A 21,487-nucleotide genomic window follows, 5' to 3' on the forward strand; every position below is an offset into this window, starting at 1 on the left:
TTAATGAGCACCACACGAAAAAAAACATCGGAATACAGTTGACAGGCCAAAAGTGGCAATCATTCCCGATCATTACGGTATCAAACCAAAAATCAAGAAGGTATATAGCAGCACGTGCTGGCGTAAGATTGGTGTTCTCGGCGTCAGTCAAAATGCGGATCACTGTGCAAGAAAAGGAACGCCCCTGCTTGCATTTGCAAGAAGCAACACGTTACGAATTTTGTTCCGTGCAAGACTGTGGCCATTCATGAGATAATGATTTTTTGCTGTGGCCTTCACATCGGTAAAACGGGTCGCTACGTGAATGACCGGCTCCAAGAGCACAAGAACACTCGCAAAGACCAAAGTGGTTGCAATCTACTCTGACGAGCGCAAATCACTCCGAGTTTCGAACAGAGGCGAATGTTACGTAGTATTCTGATTTTCGCATCCGGAAGATATACGAAGCATTCGAAATTAATTCTGTTTAGCCACCAAGTGTAAGCGCACCATCCATCGTATTATTCTATGAAACAATTTTCCCCATTAAAGAACTTTTCATCTACTGGTTGATTGATTGATTGATATGTGGGGTTTAGCGTCCCAAAACCACTATATGATTATGAGAGACGCCGTAGTGGAGGGCTCCGGAAATTTCGACCACCTGGGGTTATTTAACGTGCACCCAAATCTGAGTACACGGGCCTACAACATTTCCGCCTCCCTTGAAAATGCAACCGCCACAGCTGGGATTCGATCCCACGGCCTGTGGGTCAGCAGCCGAGTACCTTAGCCACTATAGACCACCGCAGCGGGGCATCGACTGGTTGAGACGCCAGCGAAGTGCCTCCATTTCTTTCAGCTGCTTTATTTTTTTACCCTTTCCCAGGCGTATATATTTCTTCACACAAAATAAACGCTCGTGTTGTTAGCCAGTGCTCTGTCCTGTTGGCCTATATACTTCTCTCGTCTTCCCACACCTTTTTTACGATAACTAATTAACCTTCTTGTCCATGATTACAACTGTACTTGCTGAATCAAGCATTCACAGAAGTGCATCATTTCCCGCTGCGGTGATCTACTGGTTATGTTGCTCGACCACTGGCCTCATTGTGGTGGAAGGAAGTCTCAGCCGCTGTGGCCACATTTCGATAAAAGCTAAACGCTAGCAGCCCGTGTACTTGAATTTTGTTGCACGATAATAACAACGATTGGTCGAAAATGCTGGAGCCCACCACGAGGGCATCTTCCATATACACATCGTGACTTCAGGGCGTAAACCCTACCAAATACTTACACTACCACCACTTGTTGCACCATGAGCATATTATCGGTTCCCCAGAAGCACCAGACACTAATATAGCGGCAATATTACACATGTCATTTCTCGTTTGAAATTCATTCATTTTAAAACTTCGTCTTACACTGCTCAAAATGTACCAGCTACTCCTTCTAAGCCAGACAATGTTTCTTCTTCAGGGGGTCTTACTGCAAAATTAAAACACTCCAGGAGTGTGTGGTATTATATAGGCAGCCTAAAAGGCTCAACAAACCTGAAGATTTGCTATTGAACTTAAGAAAGGCATAACAATATTTCTGCGCAAGGAAAAACACGTATTTGTAGATGCACGCTTAATTGCGTCTTCTCGGGTTTAACAAATTTTTGGGCACAGTACATTCTCCGCCCGCGATGATACACAGTGAAGTGGTATATCGAGCCGCTACTCGCCTGAGGTGTTATTAGAGTAAAATGTAGCTAAATGTACCTCGTAGTGCATCAACACACCACAGCTGGGATGGGCCATGTCCTCCATGTTGTTGATGCTCTCTGCCTTGGCGAATACACACGGCAGTGCGTCTCGTAGGTGGACGGTAGTCTCCCAGTTCAAGACACCGAAGCTGTAGGCAGCGGAGTCCAATGCGCCGCACTCGCTGACCTTGAGAGTCGTGCTCTGGACAGTATCCACTCCACGCGTTCTTGGCTGCATCACACTGCGTCGGCAATGCATGACCCCAGTTAGTGAAATGAACAATTTACAAAACAGTACTTAATTCTTGCTATTTGTTGTCGTGTCGGGGAAAACGCCAGTGGACTTACGCTTCCAATAAAAATTTTCTTATTTCTTTCCTATTAGAGAATGGCTTTTGCAAGATCATAATATAAAGAAAATACACAATGAATTTTATTTTAGTGTTAATTGGCATGCATAGTTCCTTCCACATGGTAAGGCGGGAAAAATATTGTAATCTATGGTGTAGAAGTGTAGCTACGTAAAAGTAAGATACCTATATACTATGACCAGAAATCTTTCACGCACGCTGCTTACAAAAATGATCTTTTCTAGAGCAGGCGAAGCTCTTTTGATGCACAAACACACACATACCTACACACAACCAGACACACGCACAAGATAATCGATGCATACATAGATAGATAAATGTGTGTGTGTGTGTGCATGTTCGTGCGTGTGTGTGTTGAAACGTGATAATAAATTTTAAGGAATCCTACAGATTGTGGAGTGTCTATGGACCAAAGATGCATACAAACAATGCAAAGATTGCCTGCATGATATTATTCAAAACAATCACCATTTAACTGCATACTTTACGGCCTTTATTTTGAATTATTTTGTCACACATTTTAAAATATGGGCTCTTTTCACTAATGACTTCGGTTATTGAGGAAGAAAAACACTTTAAAAACTAAGAAAGTGCTGGGCACTGTTTTTGGGAGAGTACTTTTTCCTCCAATTTTACTCTGTTTTCCAGAGTAAATCCCCTCTTGTTGAGCCACAGTGCAGATATTCCTCCGAACGGGTCAAAGCACTCCACCTGAGCAGAGTAGCATAACGCTGCCCGAAGCAGATTAGCATGACCCCGCCAAAGAGAGTAACAGTGCATCTGACAAAAAATTACAGAAGTTGATCAGAAATTTGGCTTTTTAATTGTTTTGGACAGATCTCCGCACGTGCGGATTGTAAGGATAGCTAAATACGAACACTAGGACAAAAAAAAGAAGAATGTAAAAAACAGCACCGACCATAGGCTTAAACCATGGGCTTAAAGGAGTCGTCCCTCATTATTGTATAACAAATTTATTGAAGCTACTGAGACCAAAAATTAGATTTTCATTTAGTGCAGCACACGGTGCGGTACACGAAAGGTACACGAAAGGGAGCAATCTCCAATTTTAGTAGGCTCACGATAATTCAAATTTTGATAATTTATACTTTTGTTCAATTCAAACAAAATTCAATTTCTTGGTTGTCCCTCTATTATTCCAATGTATTTAAAAGCTTCCTAATTCAAACACCAAACTCTGTTAATTCATACTTTGTTTTGGTTCCACATCAGAAAATATTTGCTGCTTTCCCACTACTATTTAAAAATCTGGGTGCCTATATCATTAAAACAGTCCAAAAATGACGATAAGCGCCTTAGGCCTTTGAAGAAAAAGGTTTTGCTAGTAAACAAATGCTTGAAACGAAGCACAGGCATGGTAAACCATGATGCTTTTCAACGGGTATAAAGAGCATTTTTATGAAGGAGCATATAGCAAAGAAGCAGTTGGCAACTATTTATTTGAAAGGTCTGATCAAGGTAAATGGCCAATAAGCTTGTGGACCTTACACCTCGGCTTTCTGTTCATTGCGTGCTGTTAAGGTTTTAAAAAGCTTGAAAATTTTTTAATGCGATAAAATCAATGCCTAATTGTAATGTGTAGTGTCACCTCACCCACAGTCATATAACTGAAAACTTCTGATAATTCAAATTTCCTGGTAATTCAAACACAATTTAGAGGTCCCTTTGAGTTCGAATTAACGAGAGTTGACGGCAATAGTTTCAGAAAGAAGCCTTTGCCATGCACTGGACATGAACTGTGCTGATAACAGTAATTTTTTAAAAATCCAAGTAAGGTTTCAGTTCACATGCCAAACAGTTTCTCATAACCTTCCATGCAAAAAACTCCTTACCAGTTTCACGACTGCACGCCATTGTAGTAGTAGTAGAGGTTCCATTGAATCGCCCGGACGTAGCCGTGCCCTTGTTCTTGCATAACTTGCCTGAAAGAATACAAAAACACCCTCGTGACGCCGACATGCACAGAGGTGCTGCCACACAGAACCTTGAAGTAAGGACAGAGAGCTCCCTTGTTGACATCTGAGTATTCTAATTTGTTGACGTAGTAGTCCCGCTTGTGCTGACAAAACTTCATCTGAAGAAGACCCTCCTGATCTTCGTCACTATCGAAGTCAGGAATGTCCAGATGACTAAACTTTTCCAACAGGCCTGACAGAAAACGTTGAGCACTTTGAGACACTGACATTCAGCACGCAGGAGAGGGCACTGTGTAAGCACACAATGCTAATTCAGGAACAATAGTCCTTTAGGCACTCGTGACATAATGGAAATTTTAATATCTTTTGAAAACCTAATCTGAAGAACTAACTAGTGATGTACAATTGGATCACCATATCATGCTTCGCTTGTCTGCAGAAAAAAAAGGGTTTGTCTGCATGTTTTCCAACCACGTCCCACGTGTTTCTTGTAAATAATTTACTCCTCTCAGTACATTGATGTGGCAGTATGCTCGAAACTTCAGAGTTTAATTATTAGGTTTGATGCCCTCGATTCTCGCACTAAATTATGAGTGATGCAGGAAGTTTAGGGGTCTGGTTTGTTTTTCACAAACTTAGGTTATTTAACATGTATTTAAATCTACACAAGCAAGCGTTTCCTACATACTGACTCCACAGAAACGCAACCACGGCAACTGGAAAGTGAACCCAGGACCTTAACTTCAGCAGCAGTATCTTAAAGTTCTGAGCCTATGTTAATGTTACTTTTGTTTACTTGAGACGCCAGAGAAGCGATTCAGGCTATTAGGCTATGTAGTCAAGGCCAGACATTTCGAATCTGAAGAAGATCCTTACAAGTATTTCTATAGACATATAATATTTTATATATAAAAAATATATTTAAGGAGATTCCATACTTCTTCGATATGCACAATAACTTATTATATGTAGGTGCTATACATGCAAGTTTCTCTGTATTATTGCATGCCAGAAAGCAGCACCCATGCCTACGTTTGAACTTGGCAGCACATTTCGTTTATGAATCTGTGACACAGCTTGTACGCAAGAAAAAGTGTACAACAACACTTTGATAGAGCTCGTTATAAAGTCTATTTTACAAAATAATGCTGAAAACAGCTCGGTGCATTCAAGATAGGAAGCTACACCTGATGTACTGCAGTTATTGATTGATCACGTCCAATGACGCTGGGTTTTCTCTGAAGTAACTATGGTGCAAGTAACTGAACAGCTGGTGCAGCAATAGCAATCAGTGTTATCTGCCTACTATGAGAGCAAGCTCTTCCCCACATTCTCATGCATACCAATGACAACCTGCAAATATAACGCCTAACAAGCAACCTCGCCCGAGGACACACATCGAAGTGGAAAGACCGCACTGTCCCCGTTTTGACCTTACGCCTTGCATCTGGATCCTTAGTCTTCTCCTTGCCAGAAGGTGGCGACGCGTTCTGCTGCACAATACCATTTGGTGCTTCGGCATTGGCTCGTTTAGAAGCTAAGAACTTTTGGTCAGCCTGTGCGTCGATGAATTTTTCATAGCCAAACTGAAAAAAAATCAAAACACATTGGACAATAAAAAAATGTGACAGCAATATTCAGAAAGACAAAAAAAACTGTCAGTACGAAGATAAGCAAACATAACTGAGAAAGCCTGGTGAAGAATTTTTCAAACCTTTCCAAATTTAGCTTTCTGTATTCGTTGATGTAACCTGCAGGCAAAAAACAGAGGTTTAAAACAACTAAAAAGTACCTGGTCTATGTTCTCTGCTTTTTTTTCGCAGTGCCACAGCACATGTGTTCTTCCCCTGGTGCGAAAGTTGCAAAACGCTTTGGTGGGTCTCTAGACCCACTCTTATTTCTGAGGCTTTTTGTCAATCAATCTCATTTGTACTGGACGACCCCTCAAAGCTTCGCATCACTATCAAAGTGCCAGAGGCAGCACTGGAAAAAAAAACTACAGATTCTGTACTAATTTTGGCATTAAATGAGTTCCTTCCACACTGAAATGCTCTGACATATAAGAAAGTCAATCGTGGCGGCACCATTTGATCTATTACAAGTCTGACAAACTAACAATCAATTGAAATTGCAAATTAATGCCCAAAATATACATGCGACCTTGCCAAACATAGACCAGTTGCTCCCGACGTCAAGCCTTGCCGCCTCAAAAAGAGAGGAAAGGTGAAGCAGAGGAAAACTGCTGTAACTGTACCAGGTTATCTCTAATAGAAATTTTTTTCATAGTTCTTAGCAAAACAAAAAGAAATAGCAATTGAATATACACATCCCTACAGGCGAATGTGATATCACTTGCCTCTTTGGGCAGCAATGACAGAGCTTAACTTCAGTTGTAGGTTTCACAGGCCCATTCAAAAAACTTGCCAAGGCTTTTTTGCACTTCTCTATGAAGAAGGACTTTAATGCTACGTCCTTACCAGACAAGCCACAAACCACGTATTACAAGGGCTAGGCTGTGGGAAGAAAAGCAACAGGGGACATTTAAAATGCAAAGCATCACCTGTGACCATTGCAGTGCTGTCACATTCATGTGAAAGTGGCAACAAAGCAGAGCTGCAGTTTAACTATAGCTCTGTGCAGTCACACATGTAACAGTCACACAGGTCAGTGCACAGCCCCTTCCTTTAAAAATGACGTCAGGAACTTGCCTCCAAGAGATGGCATCACATCAATGTACGCCTGGTAGAGAGCCGGCAACGCATTGTGCGCAATGTGTAGATTGGGCAAGTGCGAAAGAAAGTCGTTGGCCTCTAGGAAACACATGAGCACGCAGTCGTCTATGATGTTGTCCAGCTTGAAATCGAACGGGATCGTCTTCAGCGGAGTACAAAAAGAGAATGAAGGGGACACCATCTAGATGCATTCAATTTACAGCCTGCTCTTCAGAGGAGTACAGGTAGCTCACCTTTAACTCTTGGAATTCGAGCTCCAAGTACTCTCGTAGCAACGACAGATGCAGAAGGTGAAATGTGATTTCTTCAGGAACATTGAGCCTGCAAAAGCAACACAACAATAAGCAAATAAATATAAGCAACACGAGCTTATTGATGTCGCGTACAGCGCGGCACTCAACCAATGACACAGTCTCCTTTTATTAATGATAAAGAAACTAAAAGTGCAAACATAACCCTTTGGAGGCCACAATCGTGCCCAGAAAAACAAGCTACAGTCGAAACAATGAGATGAAACGTGTTAGTGGTTGTCAAATAATAGAAGGAAGCCAACAGCTTCTTTTGTAATGAAATTCAGGGGAACCCCTTTGTTTTAGTAATAATGTAAAACTGCTGAACTGCTAGAGAAGTGTAATAAAAAAAACGGGAGTGGGCGACTATATAGCAACTGGAAATATTATCAAAACACTGCCATGCTTGCCCACCTGTTTTAATATTACAATGTTTTTAGGTAAGAGTAAGCTTCCAGAAAAGCTCTAAAATTCTGTTGAAGATGTGTTTGTACAGCACCGCAATGCCTGTGACAGCACTTATCAGATGCGAGTTCCACAAGATGTATGGCTTTCTGCGCTGGTAATGCATGACGATACGAATCAATTGACTGGAAAAACATAGACCGAGGAAAAAAATACTATGGTTACTTAATGTAGAATTTAAGAGACCCAATGTTTTTTAATCTTCTTTGTAAATCCAGTGCACTGTAAATTTTTACAGTCGAAAGTACTAACTTATTCATAATACTTAGCATGACACATGAATTCACAAACAGCAAAACAAAATACATTTAAGTTCAGAGGATGGACAATACATTCAGTTCCGAATGCACATGCATTATGCCAAACACAAAATATTACAAATGAATGCAAACCTCTTCTGATTCTGCCTTTTGCCATACACTATCTCCTCCCGAAGCAGTGCAAAGTGTGGTTCTTGAGAACACATGCCGAGCATAATCTGCAAAGAAACGCACCAACTCGAAAGCTTCAGATCGACATAATACATAGCAAAACTAAAAGAGCACTTTCTTCCTGTGAATAAGAAGAGACCTCGTTAAGGCGACAATGTGAAACTCAAGTGTTCCAGAAGTCAACAGATGACACATGCATACCACCTTGAACTGTAATAGTTATTTGAACTGTGATCCCAACAATATATTACCGAAAAGGACAAACAAAATTATGTGAACAAATGTTTCCAATGCCCCTGTCCAACAACACATATAATATCATTACAACTATTTCTCGTTTATTAACCTATTTATGATGCACAGCGCAAGATGAAGAAAAAGGCGCCAGTTCAGCAAAAACTAGAAACAACATCGCCTACCTCTTCTTTCATGCAAGCATCTCGAGGCGCTGTCATGTATGCATATCATTCACAGTAAGTGATATTTACTTTCAACGTCATAGAAATCTTGAGTTCTTGGTTTACGTGGGCATAAGGAGGGTTCGTGCCCTATGAAAACGGACAAATCGCAAAAAAGTCCATTTTTCGAAAACCACATATTCTAGTAGTATGTCATATATTATCTGTTCTGTAAATATCAATGTTTAATTCACTGTGAAAGTACATCAAATAAATTATGTAACATGCCGTGGCAGCCGGCGTGTGGCCAGCGAGCGCTGAAAATACCCCAACTTCACGTGTTTGCAATTTCTCAACCAAGCGGCCTAGCGCCACAATCTTGGTCTTGTTTTGCTCGTGAATTCCTGCTCTTTTTTTTCGCCACCCGCGGTGGCAGCAGCAGCGGCGTGGCCGCGTGAGAATCGCTCAAGATTTGGGGGCTCTCAAACTTTTGAAGTCTCCCGCGGCTCGGATGCGGAGCCTCGATTGGAGGAAGTGCGCACATCTCGAGGGAGCGGACGATCACGCAGCTCCTATTGGCTGCTTCGCACGATGAGACATCTGTTCCGCCCTGCTTGCCGTCTGCTCCGGCACCGGCCTTGCATGCGCCGGTCATGTTCTCTTGGCATGCGCTGTTTTCCTTTTTGCCATCATTCCGCTTGGTTCTCACGCGTGCTCTTCAATCTTTCGCCGTCTTTACGACACGATCTTTTGCTGGGTTCACGTAATGCTGATTGTTATTCTGTCACTATCGTTGGGCAGGGCAAAGTTTGGGACTCGACACACCTTCTGTTCAAGAAAGCATCCGATGAAGCTCGTACGCATGGTGAGGCTCGTTCAGGCGACAACGTGTGGCCGACAGTCGCATCAATGCTGAGCAGCTTCTCCTTTGTCTCTTCAAGACGACGACTGCATTGATGCTTATTGCAACATTCAGAATCGGCGCATTGCTCCGTCATCACAAGTGAGGCTGGTGTTCGTGTTTCCTGCTCAAGTGTGCCTGGTGCGTTGCACTGACTAACTGCAGTGATTATGGCCCTGAACATTGCGACCGCATCATCGACTGCGCATTCGCCAACACGTTTTTGGACGTGCGAGGAGTTAGCCGCAGAGGATAGCAAAGGTGTTGCTGTTCAACCAAAGGTCGGCGCTATGCCGGCAAACAACGGGCAGCGGAGAAAAACCCTTTTCGTGTGAAGAAGGCTCAAGAACAGCCGCAACACAAGCAGGAAAAGCGGAAAAAGATAAAAGTTCTAAAGAACATTTCTAGCTACTTTGCAGGGTCATTTTAGACCAAAATATGTGTTAAAAAGTTTCAAGGTCCGTTTTCTCAGAATGAGTTTTTTAACCAGTGAGGGTGTTTATCTGGTGATATATCTGCAACCACTCATCTGAATTCTGTCAGATTTGTTTTAATATGTGCCCTAATAAATAGCCCACACACTGACAGAGCCACTTAGCACATTTATTGCGTTTGTGAGATAATTAAAATTCACGTAATAAATGTTCAATGGCAAGCACCAAATTCAGTGCTCTGCTAAAAATTTTCTAGAAACGAAATTAAAAAAAAGGGCTCTGTTCTAGTGTAAAACACCCATCCCGAATTCATCACCGTGAGTTTCACGATGGTAGCACATTTATTAAATTCACCAGAGCCTAACTAAGAAACCTATGGGCAATATCCTGATAAATGACTAACTTTGGCACTAGTGAACCTAAATGAATGAAGATTTATGGTTATTCAAATGGCTTTATTATTAGCCTACCCTGAAAATTTCATCAGGATATCCCAACAAACAAAAAAATGGCCCTTCCATGGTAGCTTCCCCCATTAAAAATGGAATTAATAATTGGTTAAGATGTTTGTCAGGACACTGTGTGTTTTGAGTCCTATTATTACCTTGTGACAAAACTGCTGAGTTTTCCGCCACACCTTACAGACAAATATAGCACACGAAGTCCTGACTTGCTGCCGTAAGACTATCCCCAAAAACATCAAGGAAGAATAAAAATAAAGAACAGACGACCATATGAAAAACATAGCTGAAAGGTGGCATTGGGGTCATGTTGGAATTAGGTGCTCTATGCAATAATGCTTTCTTACTTTTGCAAAGTCAAAATTTGTCGAACGTTTCAGATACCCGACATTTATGTACAGACACATATTGTGTTCTCGATCTTAGGCTGGACACACGAAAATGCTTGCTAATTTTGTCAGGAACTCTGGCATTGCTTCAGCTATTAAAAAAAAAAACCTTTAGGTGTTTCATTTCAGCAGTAATGAATCCAAAGTGAACGGAAATGTAGACTATAAAAGTAGTGACAATGAAATAGCAATGGCACGAACACATGCTCAAAGTTCACAAATCCTACAGTGTGTGACAATAATAGTACAAGCAATGTACCCTTGTTCAAAAAAATTCTCAACAAGTCGGCATCAAGCCCATATAAACAATGTCTCGTGTTTAGGTCGTAACCAGGCTGCGATCGTTCAGTTTGGATAAAATTCATCACATTGTGTTCCTCTTCATCTGGTGTCTATTTAAAACAGCGCAGAAAAGGAATCGTGCCATGAACAAAAGAGCTCAACAATAAAATCATATAGATGCATGCTTGTAGCAGACATGAGCATTCATCAGTACAACAAAAATATTATTATTTGTAGGGCTGGAACATCAGAAAACCATTACCAGGGCAGTGAGCAAAATTATCATTGTATGATCCACCAAAGTTATGGCTGCTCTCAAATATTGTTGAAATCTTGTGCAACTATAATTCAACTATACTAAAGACTCTCAAAGAAACTTGCGTGAAAGTGACTCTTGTACACATCGTCAAAAAAAGGCATAGGGCATCCGACGCACGTTGGGTCTACCGCTAATACCACATTTCCTTGTGTATCACTCGCACCAAGAAAAACTGAAAAATGTGCCTAAAAAGGGGGGGGGGGTGCAGATTATATGGTTTCTTTCTTTCTTTTTTTTGAAGAGTTAAAGCTAGGAATGCACGTTGGGAAGAAGAAACGCTAAACTACTCCTTGATAAACAACAAGTGATGCACATGCCAACTTTGACCATTAGAGTAGCCAGTCAGAAAAAGTAAAATTAAAATAAAGCTGCAACTACAAACCTGGAGGCCCGAGAGGTAAACCTTGACACCACGCCACAGCGGGTCGCTAGAGACCTTCCCGGCCACAAACTGCTGTAGCTGATCCTGCAACCGTGCCATGAATTCGGTGCCTGCACCCAAATGCATGCTGTCATTCCTCACGTATAAGGCGTGAATTCTCCACCGTAAAAGCTAGCTAGCATGTTGGAGTACTCTAAAATTAATGCCTTCAAAAGTGTATCACTGATGTGCAAATATAACACACATGCTTATAAGCAAAGTTGGCCGCAAAACTTGCGGGGCGCGAGTTCCACGGATGAAACAGAAATTTCAGTTCTTTTATTAAGGGCATTCTTCATCTAATTAATTGAATTACTGAGCAGGCTGCAATACTAAAGTACAGACAGATCGAGACTTTGATTATCCTTTTAGCATTATAGTATTCGGTCTTTTGTAAATCCTAGGACTCGTAAAACACATTTCTCTAAAAGTCAACCCTATAATGATTGCAGAAAACCTCTAACAAGGTGGTAATATTACTGTTTCCATGCCGTTTCTGCAAATGAAAGTGAGAGAGAGGGAGGAAAGGGCTCTAGAATGGTGGATGTGCAGCCGGGTAATGCACCTGAAAAATGCTTAGCAGTGACATGGTGGAGCCGCAATGCAATCGTTGAGTGCACAACTTAAACTCCTACCCCGAAAAAGATATTGGAGAGTGAAGGAAGGGCAAGGGAACCCATAATAAAAAGTCACAGCTTTGTCGCAAAGGCAAAGCAATGAACGCGATAGCAACAAAGCGAAAGGTCACACGAAGAATGACAAGCAGATCGAAATGTGTCCACCCTTCTGATACATAAATGACGAACTAAACATACTCACAGGTACAGATGAACGCAAATAAATGTCTCACTTGTTACTTCGCTGCACTTTAAAAGCGCGCACCTTTCGCTAAAGGAGCCTGTGCAGCGAGTGCAGTGACCTTTGTGCGCTCAGTAACAACTACAGAATCATTCCGGTGAAAGCCCAAGGCAAACAATTCTCCAAAGTGGGAGATAAGCGCACGGACGCGTGAGCGTCCACCCCCAACCCCTTCTTTTTGGGGCAAAATATGTGTGGGAGATGAGAGTGCGCTCCGCCGCGTCGTGACTACCTAGCTCTGCGCGCTCATTGTGCGATCTCCCTGGCAATGCTGAAAACACGATAGTTAACCCCGAGATGAGCTCCACCAGCTGTAAGCAATATAAATAGCTTGCCGTTTCAACCTTGAAAAAGGTGCTCCTTCGTGGCTCAGTGACTAACGCCTCGCACACACAAACAAGAGGTCCCACGTTTGATTCCGTGCGTCGGAGCCTTTTTCTGAATTATTTTTATTTCTTGTGTTTTCATATATAGTCAAGCCAACATATAACGACCCCACTATAACGAAATTTCACTCAAAACGAACAATATCCGCATGACCGTGAAAATATACATTGGTTCAATGGCACGAAATCGCACTTACAAAGAACGACTCCGAGCGCCTCTGATGGATTACAGCAAACAAAATCAGCAGTCCGCCGACTTCCCGAAAAACAGATTTCTACCACCCATCAGGCGTCGGCGACGTGCCCACACATTCTTATTGTTAAACGCCGACCCTGCCTCCGTGCCCCTCTAGTTGCCGCTCTCCCGGACTGCTTTTTGTTACGCACCCCTCCGTGCTTTGTCCCCATGCTACTCTGAGCAACCCGCATCGACAGACAATGCCCATGTTTTCACACTGCCACCAATCTTTTGAAGACGGGTCAGCCATCTACCCTTTTTTTTGATCGCTGGTACTGTCGCTGGCGTCGCCGGCCAGGAGTGATCAGACCATTGGCCAACATCGTCGGCCAGAGACTGTATCCGATAGTCTGCGTCTAGTGCATGCGCATACGCTACCCCACCGACTCAGATAATTTGCAATTGATTTCGTGTTTAGAACGTATGCTCGCTCACTTCGCACTCGGCTCAGCATGCCTTCTGCGCACGTGCGGAAGCGCGAAAACAGCTGGTAATTTGCGCGAAACGAATCACAATATATTGAAATTCATGAGGCCACGCAATCGCGCCGGCGTAACGAAGCAATTTTTTGACTACGGCCGCTGATTCTTCGAACACCGCTGCAGGCACGGACTTAGGCGGCCATGCACTCGTTCCAAGTTTTTCTACGTGCGAGTTTCGCCGACCTTTCAAGCAAGCTACTCAACCTGCATACTTCTTGTGTTTTCGTTTTCAAAGTCACCCTCCCCCCGCATCCTCCCCTCTCTTTATCACAACTCCTTGCCATTCTTTCACAAGTGTGCTCTCCTCTCTTGATCATAAAATCTTCGCCCGTCTCCACCGCTCCGCGACGCCCATCATGCTGGCTTGAATTAGTTTCGTTTTCTGACTGAAAATGGGCCCAGAGCTGTCCCACGCGCTCTGGCATGTGTGTCGCGTGTGCCCGTCTTGCTCGCTCTTGATGTACGTGTGTGGTCATGATGTTCGACGGGAGGACTAGCACGATTTTTCGTGCCGCTCAACAAAACGTCGAAAGTGTGACCACTTGGCTTGAGCGTAATCCGCGCGTTACGTGCCGCGTTTCGGAGGGCTTGCTCATATCTGTTGATCACCTGGCAGCCAACTTGCCACTTCGGGCCTCCCAGTATTCAGCTGTGGAGATGGCGAATATTTCGTCGGCGGTGGTGACGTCTGCATGCGCACAAAACTGTTTTTGCGAAACCGACTTCGTCGACGTCAGGCCCGATGCCCAGCCTGAAGGTTCCGAACTGCGGTGGCAATTTGTGGCAGCGCGTTGTCGACTCCGACCTGGGAGAGCGGGTGACACATCTGTTGCGTTGGTGTAATTACGGCCGATGATGATGCCGACACTGCGAAACCGTGCTCGGATAGGGGCAGTGCGAATGAAGTACTTGGCGAGAGCGATTTGGAGGAATCGGATTGCAAGAACGACGAAACTTTGGAGCAAGCGATTCATGCAGCTTATGCGACGGGCCACGGCACGCGAACACCCAGCCATTTTAATTGAACTCGAAATCACACTTATCTGTTTGCTATTCGAAACAAGTGCATCACGGACGTTTTGGGGCACAAAAAGTTTGTGTTTTCACTCCCAACATTTTTTAAAAGCTGTGCTTAATTTACTACGAAATTCGGGATACAGCGAACTGATACCGCGTCACGCTCTGGTTTGTTATTAGTGGTCTCGATTGTATATAGATATGTATACGTATACTGTGATTGACGTCGACGGCAATATCTAGCCGAGAGTGTCCATGTAATTCCTGTCGCAATAAAAGAAAAAGACAACTATAAGGTAAAATCTCACCAGGTGAGATGCAGTTGGAGTCGAATCGCTCCTGAGTGGACAACACCTCTCCCCTTTCGCGTGCCTCTTTCTCTTGTGCCTGGGCTTCCTTTGTAGACCTAACAACAAGAAAAAAGATGTGCCACAGTATTTACACAAGGGCCAGATACAGATACAGAATTAGTCCATATTCGGCAAACACAATTTCGCACTATGAACACGACGGACATAGGATAGATACATTTAAAAAAAAAAGCTTACTTTCAGTATACTACATGTCTTTCGATGCAAGGACACATCATGGACAACATCAACGTCTTTTAAAGCAGCATAGAAGAAAAACTTGGAGCAGCAGTAAATTGCGACACTGTTATTTAGAAAGCAGCAAGTTTTTCTGTTCCTTTGACGTTACTAACTTTGCCTGTCAAAGAAACTTATTCGAATAAGTTTCCTAAAGACAAGTACCACATGTCGTATACAATACTCAAGTGGTTAAGCTTCTAATCTTATAGGCAATGCTAGTACTACCAGAAACGCGAATAACACATCAAATGACTGTTGCGCAACTGCTATACTGTGACGCTACCTGTGTCAGCAGCTTCCAACAATTTCATGAACAGAATTTACACATGGGATGCCTTGATAAAGAAACCATACAGCATAGAAACAGAAAACAGATTCATAAGTCACAGTGTTATAGGGACAAAGAAAAGATCAACAGGGTGTTTATGATTATACTGTGTGTAAAAGTGACGTGCCATTTTATTGAGAATGAAAGAATGGAAGTAATGATCACTGGTTTCTCAGAAATATGACGTAGTTTTAGTATGTAGCACGAGTGGGTTAATGGCGGCATGTTTAGTGATGCTTGACGAAAGATTTGCTAAAAAACAGACCACGAAAACAGATTTAAATTGCGTGTGACAGACTCTTTTTGAGAAGAGTAGTGCATATTTGCTGATAAAAAGCCGCATTGACCACAGCAACACAAGTACACCTTTGATAGGAAGGATACTCTACTGTCCATACCAGAGTTTCATTCCTAGGTGTAGTTATACATTAGCAATTCTCTAGTCGTTTTTCAATGTATCCCCCCAGAGACCCAATGGTTTGCACTTCTACATCAGAGGAGAGTCCATTAGCTAGAACATTTGCAAGTTGTCAGACTGGCAAGACGGTGAAATTATTACGTCTGTACATTGTGGACTATGCTAAGCATGGTGATGTATAGGCACAGCTTTGCCACATCTAGAGATGTTATAAGAACCTTAAACACAACTACTCTTGTGACTGGATTAAGGGCAGAACTTGGAGCACACAAATTTCTGCATGAGCGATACACCAGCTAAATATCGCTTACACACAGAACCAAGTCGTGACTATCTGAGGGCACTTACTTGAATATTCGGCCTCTTTGCTGATTCATCTTTGCCCTTGGGGCTACGCCATCAACAGCCATGAAGAACGTCTTATTGGGCTTGATCATGCGAAACACGAACTGAAAATCACATTTACACTATCGTCAGACAAACAAAGCACACATATCCAGGCTGACTGCACCAATAACAAACAGGCCAACAAACTGCTTGAAATATATATCAAGTGACATCATACTCACATCTATGTAATTGAAGATATCCAAGAAAATTCTGTCTTCTGTATTATGAAAGTGTGGGGCATCATCGTTTCGATGACAGCAGACGTGGATGATACCGTTCATGTTCAGGTAGAGGCTGTCAAACTCTGGAATCTAAAAGCGTGAATTTGAATGAAATGAAACTGCTGGCCATTCTCATATACATATTGCATTATATTATAGTGGAGTACAAAGCAAAGAGCGACTACCAGGCGGGAATGAATAACTTAACGACGGACATATTCCGCCAGCAATACGCCTTCGTTACTAAATAATAATTGTTGGGGTATAAACTCCCAAAACCAACATATAATTACGAGAGGCGCTGTAGTGTAGGCCTCCAGAAATTCCAACTACCTGGCGTCCGTGCACCTAAAGCTAAGCACACAGACCCCAAGCATTTTCGCCTCCATAGAAAATGCGGCCCCCACGGCCGGGATTCGATCCTGCGATCTGGGGGCCAGCAGCTGAATGTCTTAGCTAATAGACCACCGGGGCAGATGTGTCTACAATACTTGACTATGCACATGTGACTAGTGCCAACATAGATGCGAAGGAGAGAAAGCAAGAGAAAAGATTTCAGGCAGTATGACAAACAGTTCGCAGGCACACTGGTGAGAAAAGTCAGTGACCATAATGTGAAACTTCACGGTGAAAAAGAGAGCTAGCATGACTGCTACACAAGAAATAAATCACAACACAAGATTTCATTCACCACTACCTTTTCTTTAAATAATGAACTGTAAACATGGCTGTCAAAGGTAAAACAAATGTGGTGACATGATATTTTAAAGGGACACTAACAAGCAAAATGATTTTTCGCATATTAGTAAAGTATACTTTTACAAACCTCAAAACACCCCTTTTATCACAACAAAACGCTTCAAAAGCAAGAAAATTTGCGAAAAGAAAATGTGGGTGTGGACGACGCTACCCTAAAGGAGCACTTACATCAAATTTACTCGTGCCAAAAGATTTGCGTCGGCAAGTAGCTATAGACCCTGTAGCAGCGATTTGTGACCTAAAACACAACTGAGGAATGAATAACCATCACTTTTATTGATTTATATCCCTGGTATCTACCGCTATTTAAAACGGCCAGCAATCCCGCCATTTCTAATGCTAGAAGCACCAGCGGAGGCGCTACCTCAAAGTCACCTCAAAATCACGCCACAGCTGACCACATTTCCTCAGAAAAGTGTGAAGTCAGGCTCAGCTGTTGCGCAAGCATTTCGTCTGCTAGGCGGATAAATTCAGTCATGCCTTGTCTCCTGCATTGCTGTCATCGCCGTACAAAGTGTCGACTCGGGTTCAATATGATAGTCTGGAGCTTGGAATCTCCTTGATTCGAGACGATGAGAGTTATTTTTGCTTCGATCGACCTTCTGCAGAACAGTTATTCCGAAATGGACGTCGTTCCAAGCAGCACTGCAGAGATATTCGAGGATGCACGCTTCAGCCATGTTTGTTCGTGTGTCTCAGTTAGCTATATTGGTGCGTTTTGGTATGCAAAGCATTCAGTTATATGCAGAGGGGTCAATGCAACGTAGCTATCGCGAATGAGCATGAGCGGAGTAATAGAGTATGTTTCCTGCTTGCCAGGTTCTTTTTAACGCCTCCAGATGGCCCCTCCTATCCACCCTCTCGCGGTTACCATGGTATTACAAGTTTTACGTGGATGCAAAGTCTACAGATGAATTAAAATACACGATACCTGCGTGTTACTTGTTAGCGATGATATCTGACTCTACGCTCTTCCACTTTTGATGGCTTGTGGCCATGCTGATGTGTAACACATACTTGATATGACAAGACACCCTCATTGCACTTTTTTCCGTGTGTCGAACTAGACGACTGCAACTCATAACGATTCGCCGGCATGCTGATCGACAAGCACACGTTTAATCATGCTCTTTTCTTTCGCCGTTCTTCTAAAAGTGGTTTCTATCTTGATAATTTTACGAAATCATTCAAAATGATGTGACAAAGATCAGACGTGAAGAGCGAGTACGTTTCTGCACTTTGGAGCCACGATAAGAATAATTGGATTGTACACGTCATCCCTACTACGGCATCGTCACTAAGTATGGTTTTTGTGGAACGTATCGCACCAAACATGTATCACTAGTATCGATGTCGCAGGGCAGTCTATTTTCGGTTTTTTCTCTTTAGCTTTTCTATGCTGTTCAACATCAAAATAAAACAACTTCCACGCGACGGATGCCATTCAAATTTGGCCAAGAAGACCTATGCATACCAAGCGATCGCATGATGGGCACACCTCGATCTTGAAATTTGATGTCAGTGCTCCTTTATGATAGATCCCTGCACCAAATACCGTGGCATCATAGATAGCGAAGGCGTATACTGTGTCCTACGTAGGTTCTAGTCAATAAAAATGAAAAACATTGTCATGTGTGGGTACCACAGACCTAGCGTGCGTCTAAGAGAATTTCATCATGCCAATGTAGCAAAAATAAGAATAATAAATTTTGAAATTTTTGACGTCATGGGCAGTGTTTTTGGCGTGACATTTATAAATAAAACTTCAACCTCGATTTTATCCGCTAATAACGAACTTATGATAGTCAAACATTGATATTAGAGTTCTCAGTTTGTCAATCAAAACCAAGTCATTGTTTCTCTTTCGTGCCTCTTTAACAGGAATATATCACTTTTCAAGGAACATGACAGATTGTCAGGTACGTTAGCTCGTCATTGGGAATAGGAACAGATGCGTGGCCAACACATGTTACATGTTTTCATTTATTATGGTCCATTTTAATTTTCTATGAAGCTGAGTGCAATGCCTAGTCTCAATCATTGTGTAATAGAAATTGAGATCAAACTACATGTGCTACACTGTGTTGAGAAATCGGAATAAGTGTATGTTCTTGTTGAATACTTATGCTGCATCCCGTGCACTCAGGCGCAAGTTAACACTACGTTGGCTACAGCAGATCATAGAATTCATGCCTCATGTCTAAGAGATCGGGCACACCACTACTTCAATACGAGGTACACATTTAGTGTGACGTTTTACCCTTCAGCACTTCAAGTTTGGGTTTCTTTGACTGTAACAAGTCTCCATCTCATCCAACTGATGACTTTTTGGCGGAGGATCCCCTCGGCATTTGTACTGCATTTTTGTTTCAGCTTGCATTCTTACTGACACGAGTCCACTTTTATCACACATTTCTCCCTTTAACAAAGTCATTCTCCAGGCACAACATTATTATACTGGCACAGACTGCCATCAAAATAATTAAAGGAAAGAATTTAAAAGTATTTCCAAGAGGTTATGACAACATTCCAGTGCACATTCTGAATGAGGGTATGCTTGTACTTTGTACTAACATCAAATATCAAAGGCTTAAAAAAAGAACATTGTCGTAACAACAGGGTTATGCTAAGAACTAGAATTTTTATGTAATCGTTTCAGTCATTTTGGCAACTGCTGTCATGATGTCACATAGCCAATATAAATGTTAACTATTCGGAAAATACACGAAAATATCGAGGAACTTTAGGCAGCCGGCAAATTTTACTTCAAGTGATTCCTGCCAGCACATGTACTTTCACAAGAAATTCATGGAGCCCAATCCAGAGCGGAAATGAGTGGCTTGTGATCATCACTTCCGTAGGGGACATCAAGATTACGCAAGGATGAGACCAGCAGTCACCAGACGCTGCAACAAACTCTTTACGAAGCACACTATAGTGTACTACAGCGTAAGCCACGTGATCCAGCTAAAAAGACTAATCGGAATGAAAAAATCATGTCGCCTAACTGATCCCTCGTATCTACTGCATAGCGAATCTGTAAACAAAAGTCAAGACACGCCAACGTAAATGTGCTCAATAGACGCGCCTAATAACAAAGCACCCTGTGTAGATGCTGTTCTTTAACGCCAAGTGCCATTCCATCTTATCAACGGCACTCATAATTAAGTGCTTAGGATGTAGACCATGGACCGAGATTAGAGCACTCCATTCAACATATAACTTCAGCGCGGTCAGCACCCTTTCGATTTTGAACCGAGGTCAAGCCAGTGGCATGTTGCGAGCTTCGGGGCCAAGCCGTAATATGTCGCCATCATTAAAACGACGACTGCGCACGATTTCCGTAGGTAAACGCTTTATGTAAAACAAATGAACTTGAAACATAAAAATTGCAAGGGGGTTTAATAGCGACGCAAGGTAGTAGGCAGGCAGCCGGTACACACACAAATGCTCGGGCAGCCCAGCGTCTACCGCTCGTGCACACGCTCGCGCTTTGCAGTCAGGGATGGTCCCACTAGTCAGTGCCTTGCGAATTCCCCACTACAATACCCCGGCGACGAAGACGAGCCATCCTGGTGACTCAAGGTGACGAGAGAACAGGAGGGTCGTAGCAGGGCTTGAGGCGACTGACGTGGACCGTCTCACGACCAATGCCACCCTTGTCTCTGGATGACTTGAGCGGTTCAATCACATAGGTGACAGAAGAACGGTGCTGTAGGACGCGGTAAGGGCCAGTATACATCGGTGCAAACTTGGGAGTCAGTCCAGGAGATTGTGAAGGCAGTCGGAGCCACACCGGAGAACCGACGGGGAAAGTGTCCTGAACAAGATCACCGTCATGGCGATTTTTTACAGGTCTTAAATATCTGCTTTGAATTACCGTGCAAGCTGACGACACTCTTCGGCATGTTCGGCCATTTCAGAAACTGGGCTGAACTCGGAGGCATCAGGATTGTATGACAGAATTGTGTCGAGTGTGCTGCATGGGTCCCGTCCATATAACAGAAAAAATGGAGAAAAGCCTGTTGTTAATCGAATCGCCGTATTGTAGGCGTAAGTCAAGAAAGGAAGAACAACGTCCCAATTGGAGTGGTTGGAATCAATATACATAGCGAGCATGTCTCCGAGGGTTCTATTGAAACGTTTCGTTAGGCTGTTCGTCTGAGGGTGGTAGGCTGTTGATGTGCGGTGTACCGTATGGCATGAATGCAAAAGCTGCTGCAGAACTTCGGACTAAAAT

General features: G+C 42.9%; 1 protein-coding gene across 1 annotated transcript; it reads right to left on the reverse strand.

Moving 5' to 3' along the window:
- Positions 1-3,958: 3,958 nt before the first annotated feature.
- LOC119162233 (5'-3' exoribonuclease 1-like) lies at positions 3,959-20,989 on the reverse strand. The gene is made up of 11 exons (XM_075876595.1): positions 20,879-20,989; positions 16,447-16,578; positions 16,226-16,326; positions 14,850-14,947; positions 11,522-11,631; positions 7,917-8,002; positions 7,003-7,090; positions 6,746-6,911; positions 5,703-5,788; positions 5,476-5,623; positions 3,959-4,269 (listed from the first exon to the last, which is right to left on the reverse strand). The coding sequence occupies exons 1-11, from the start codon at positions 20,987-20,989 to the stop codon at positions 3,959-3,961; spliced, it is 1,437 nt and encodes a 478-aa protein (XP_075732710.1).
- Between the last annotated feature and the right edge of the window lie 498 nt (positions 20,990-21,487).

Source organism: Rhipicephalus microplus, chromosome X (genome assembly GCF_043290135.1).
Source record: "Rhipicephalus microplus isolate Deutch F79 chromosome X, USDA_Rmic, whole genome shotgun sequence".
NCBI lineage: Eukaryota > Metazoa > Arthropoda > Arachnida > Ixodida > Ixodidae > Rhipicephalus > Rhipicephalus microplus.

Excerpts from the sequence above, each read along its gene's own strand:
- LOC119162233 (XM_075876595.1), bottom strand. The coding sequence starts at position 20,989 with ATGTATACTGGCCCTTACCGCGTCCTACAGCACCGTTCTTCTGTCACC. Across the intron at positions 11,632-14,849 it reads CTCCAACTGCATCTCACCTG|GCACCGAATTCATGGCACGG; the intron begins GTGAGATTTTAC and ends ATTTGGGTGCAG. Across the intron at positions 6,912-7,002 it reads TCGAATTCCAAGAGTTAAAG|ACGATCCCGTTCGATTTCAA; the intron begins GTGAGCTACCTG and ends ACTCCGCTGAAG.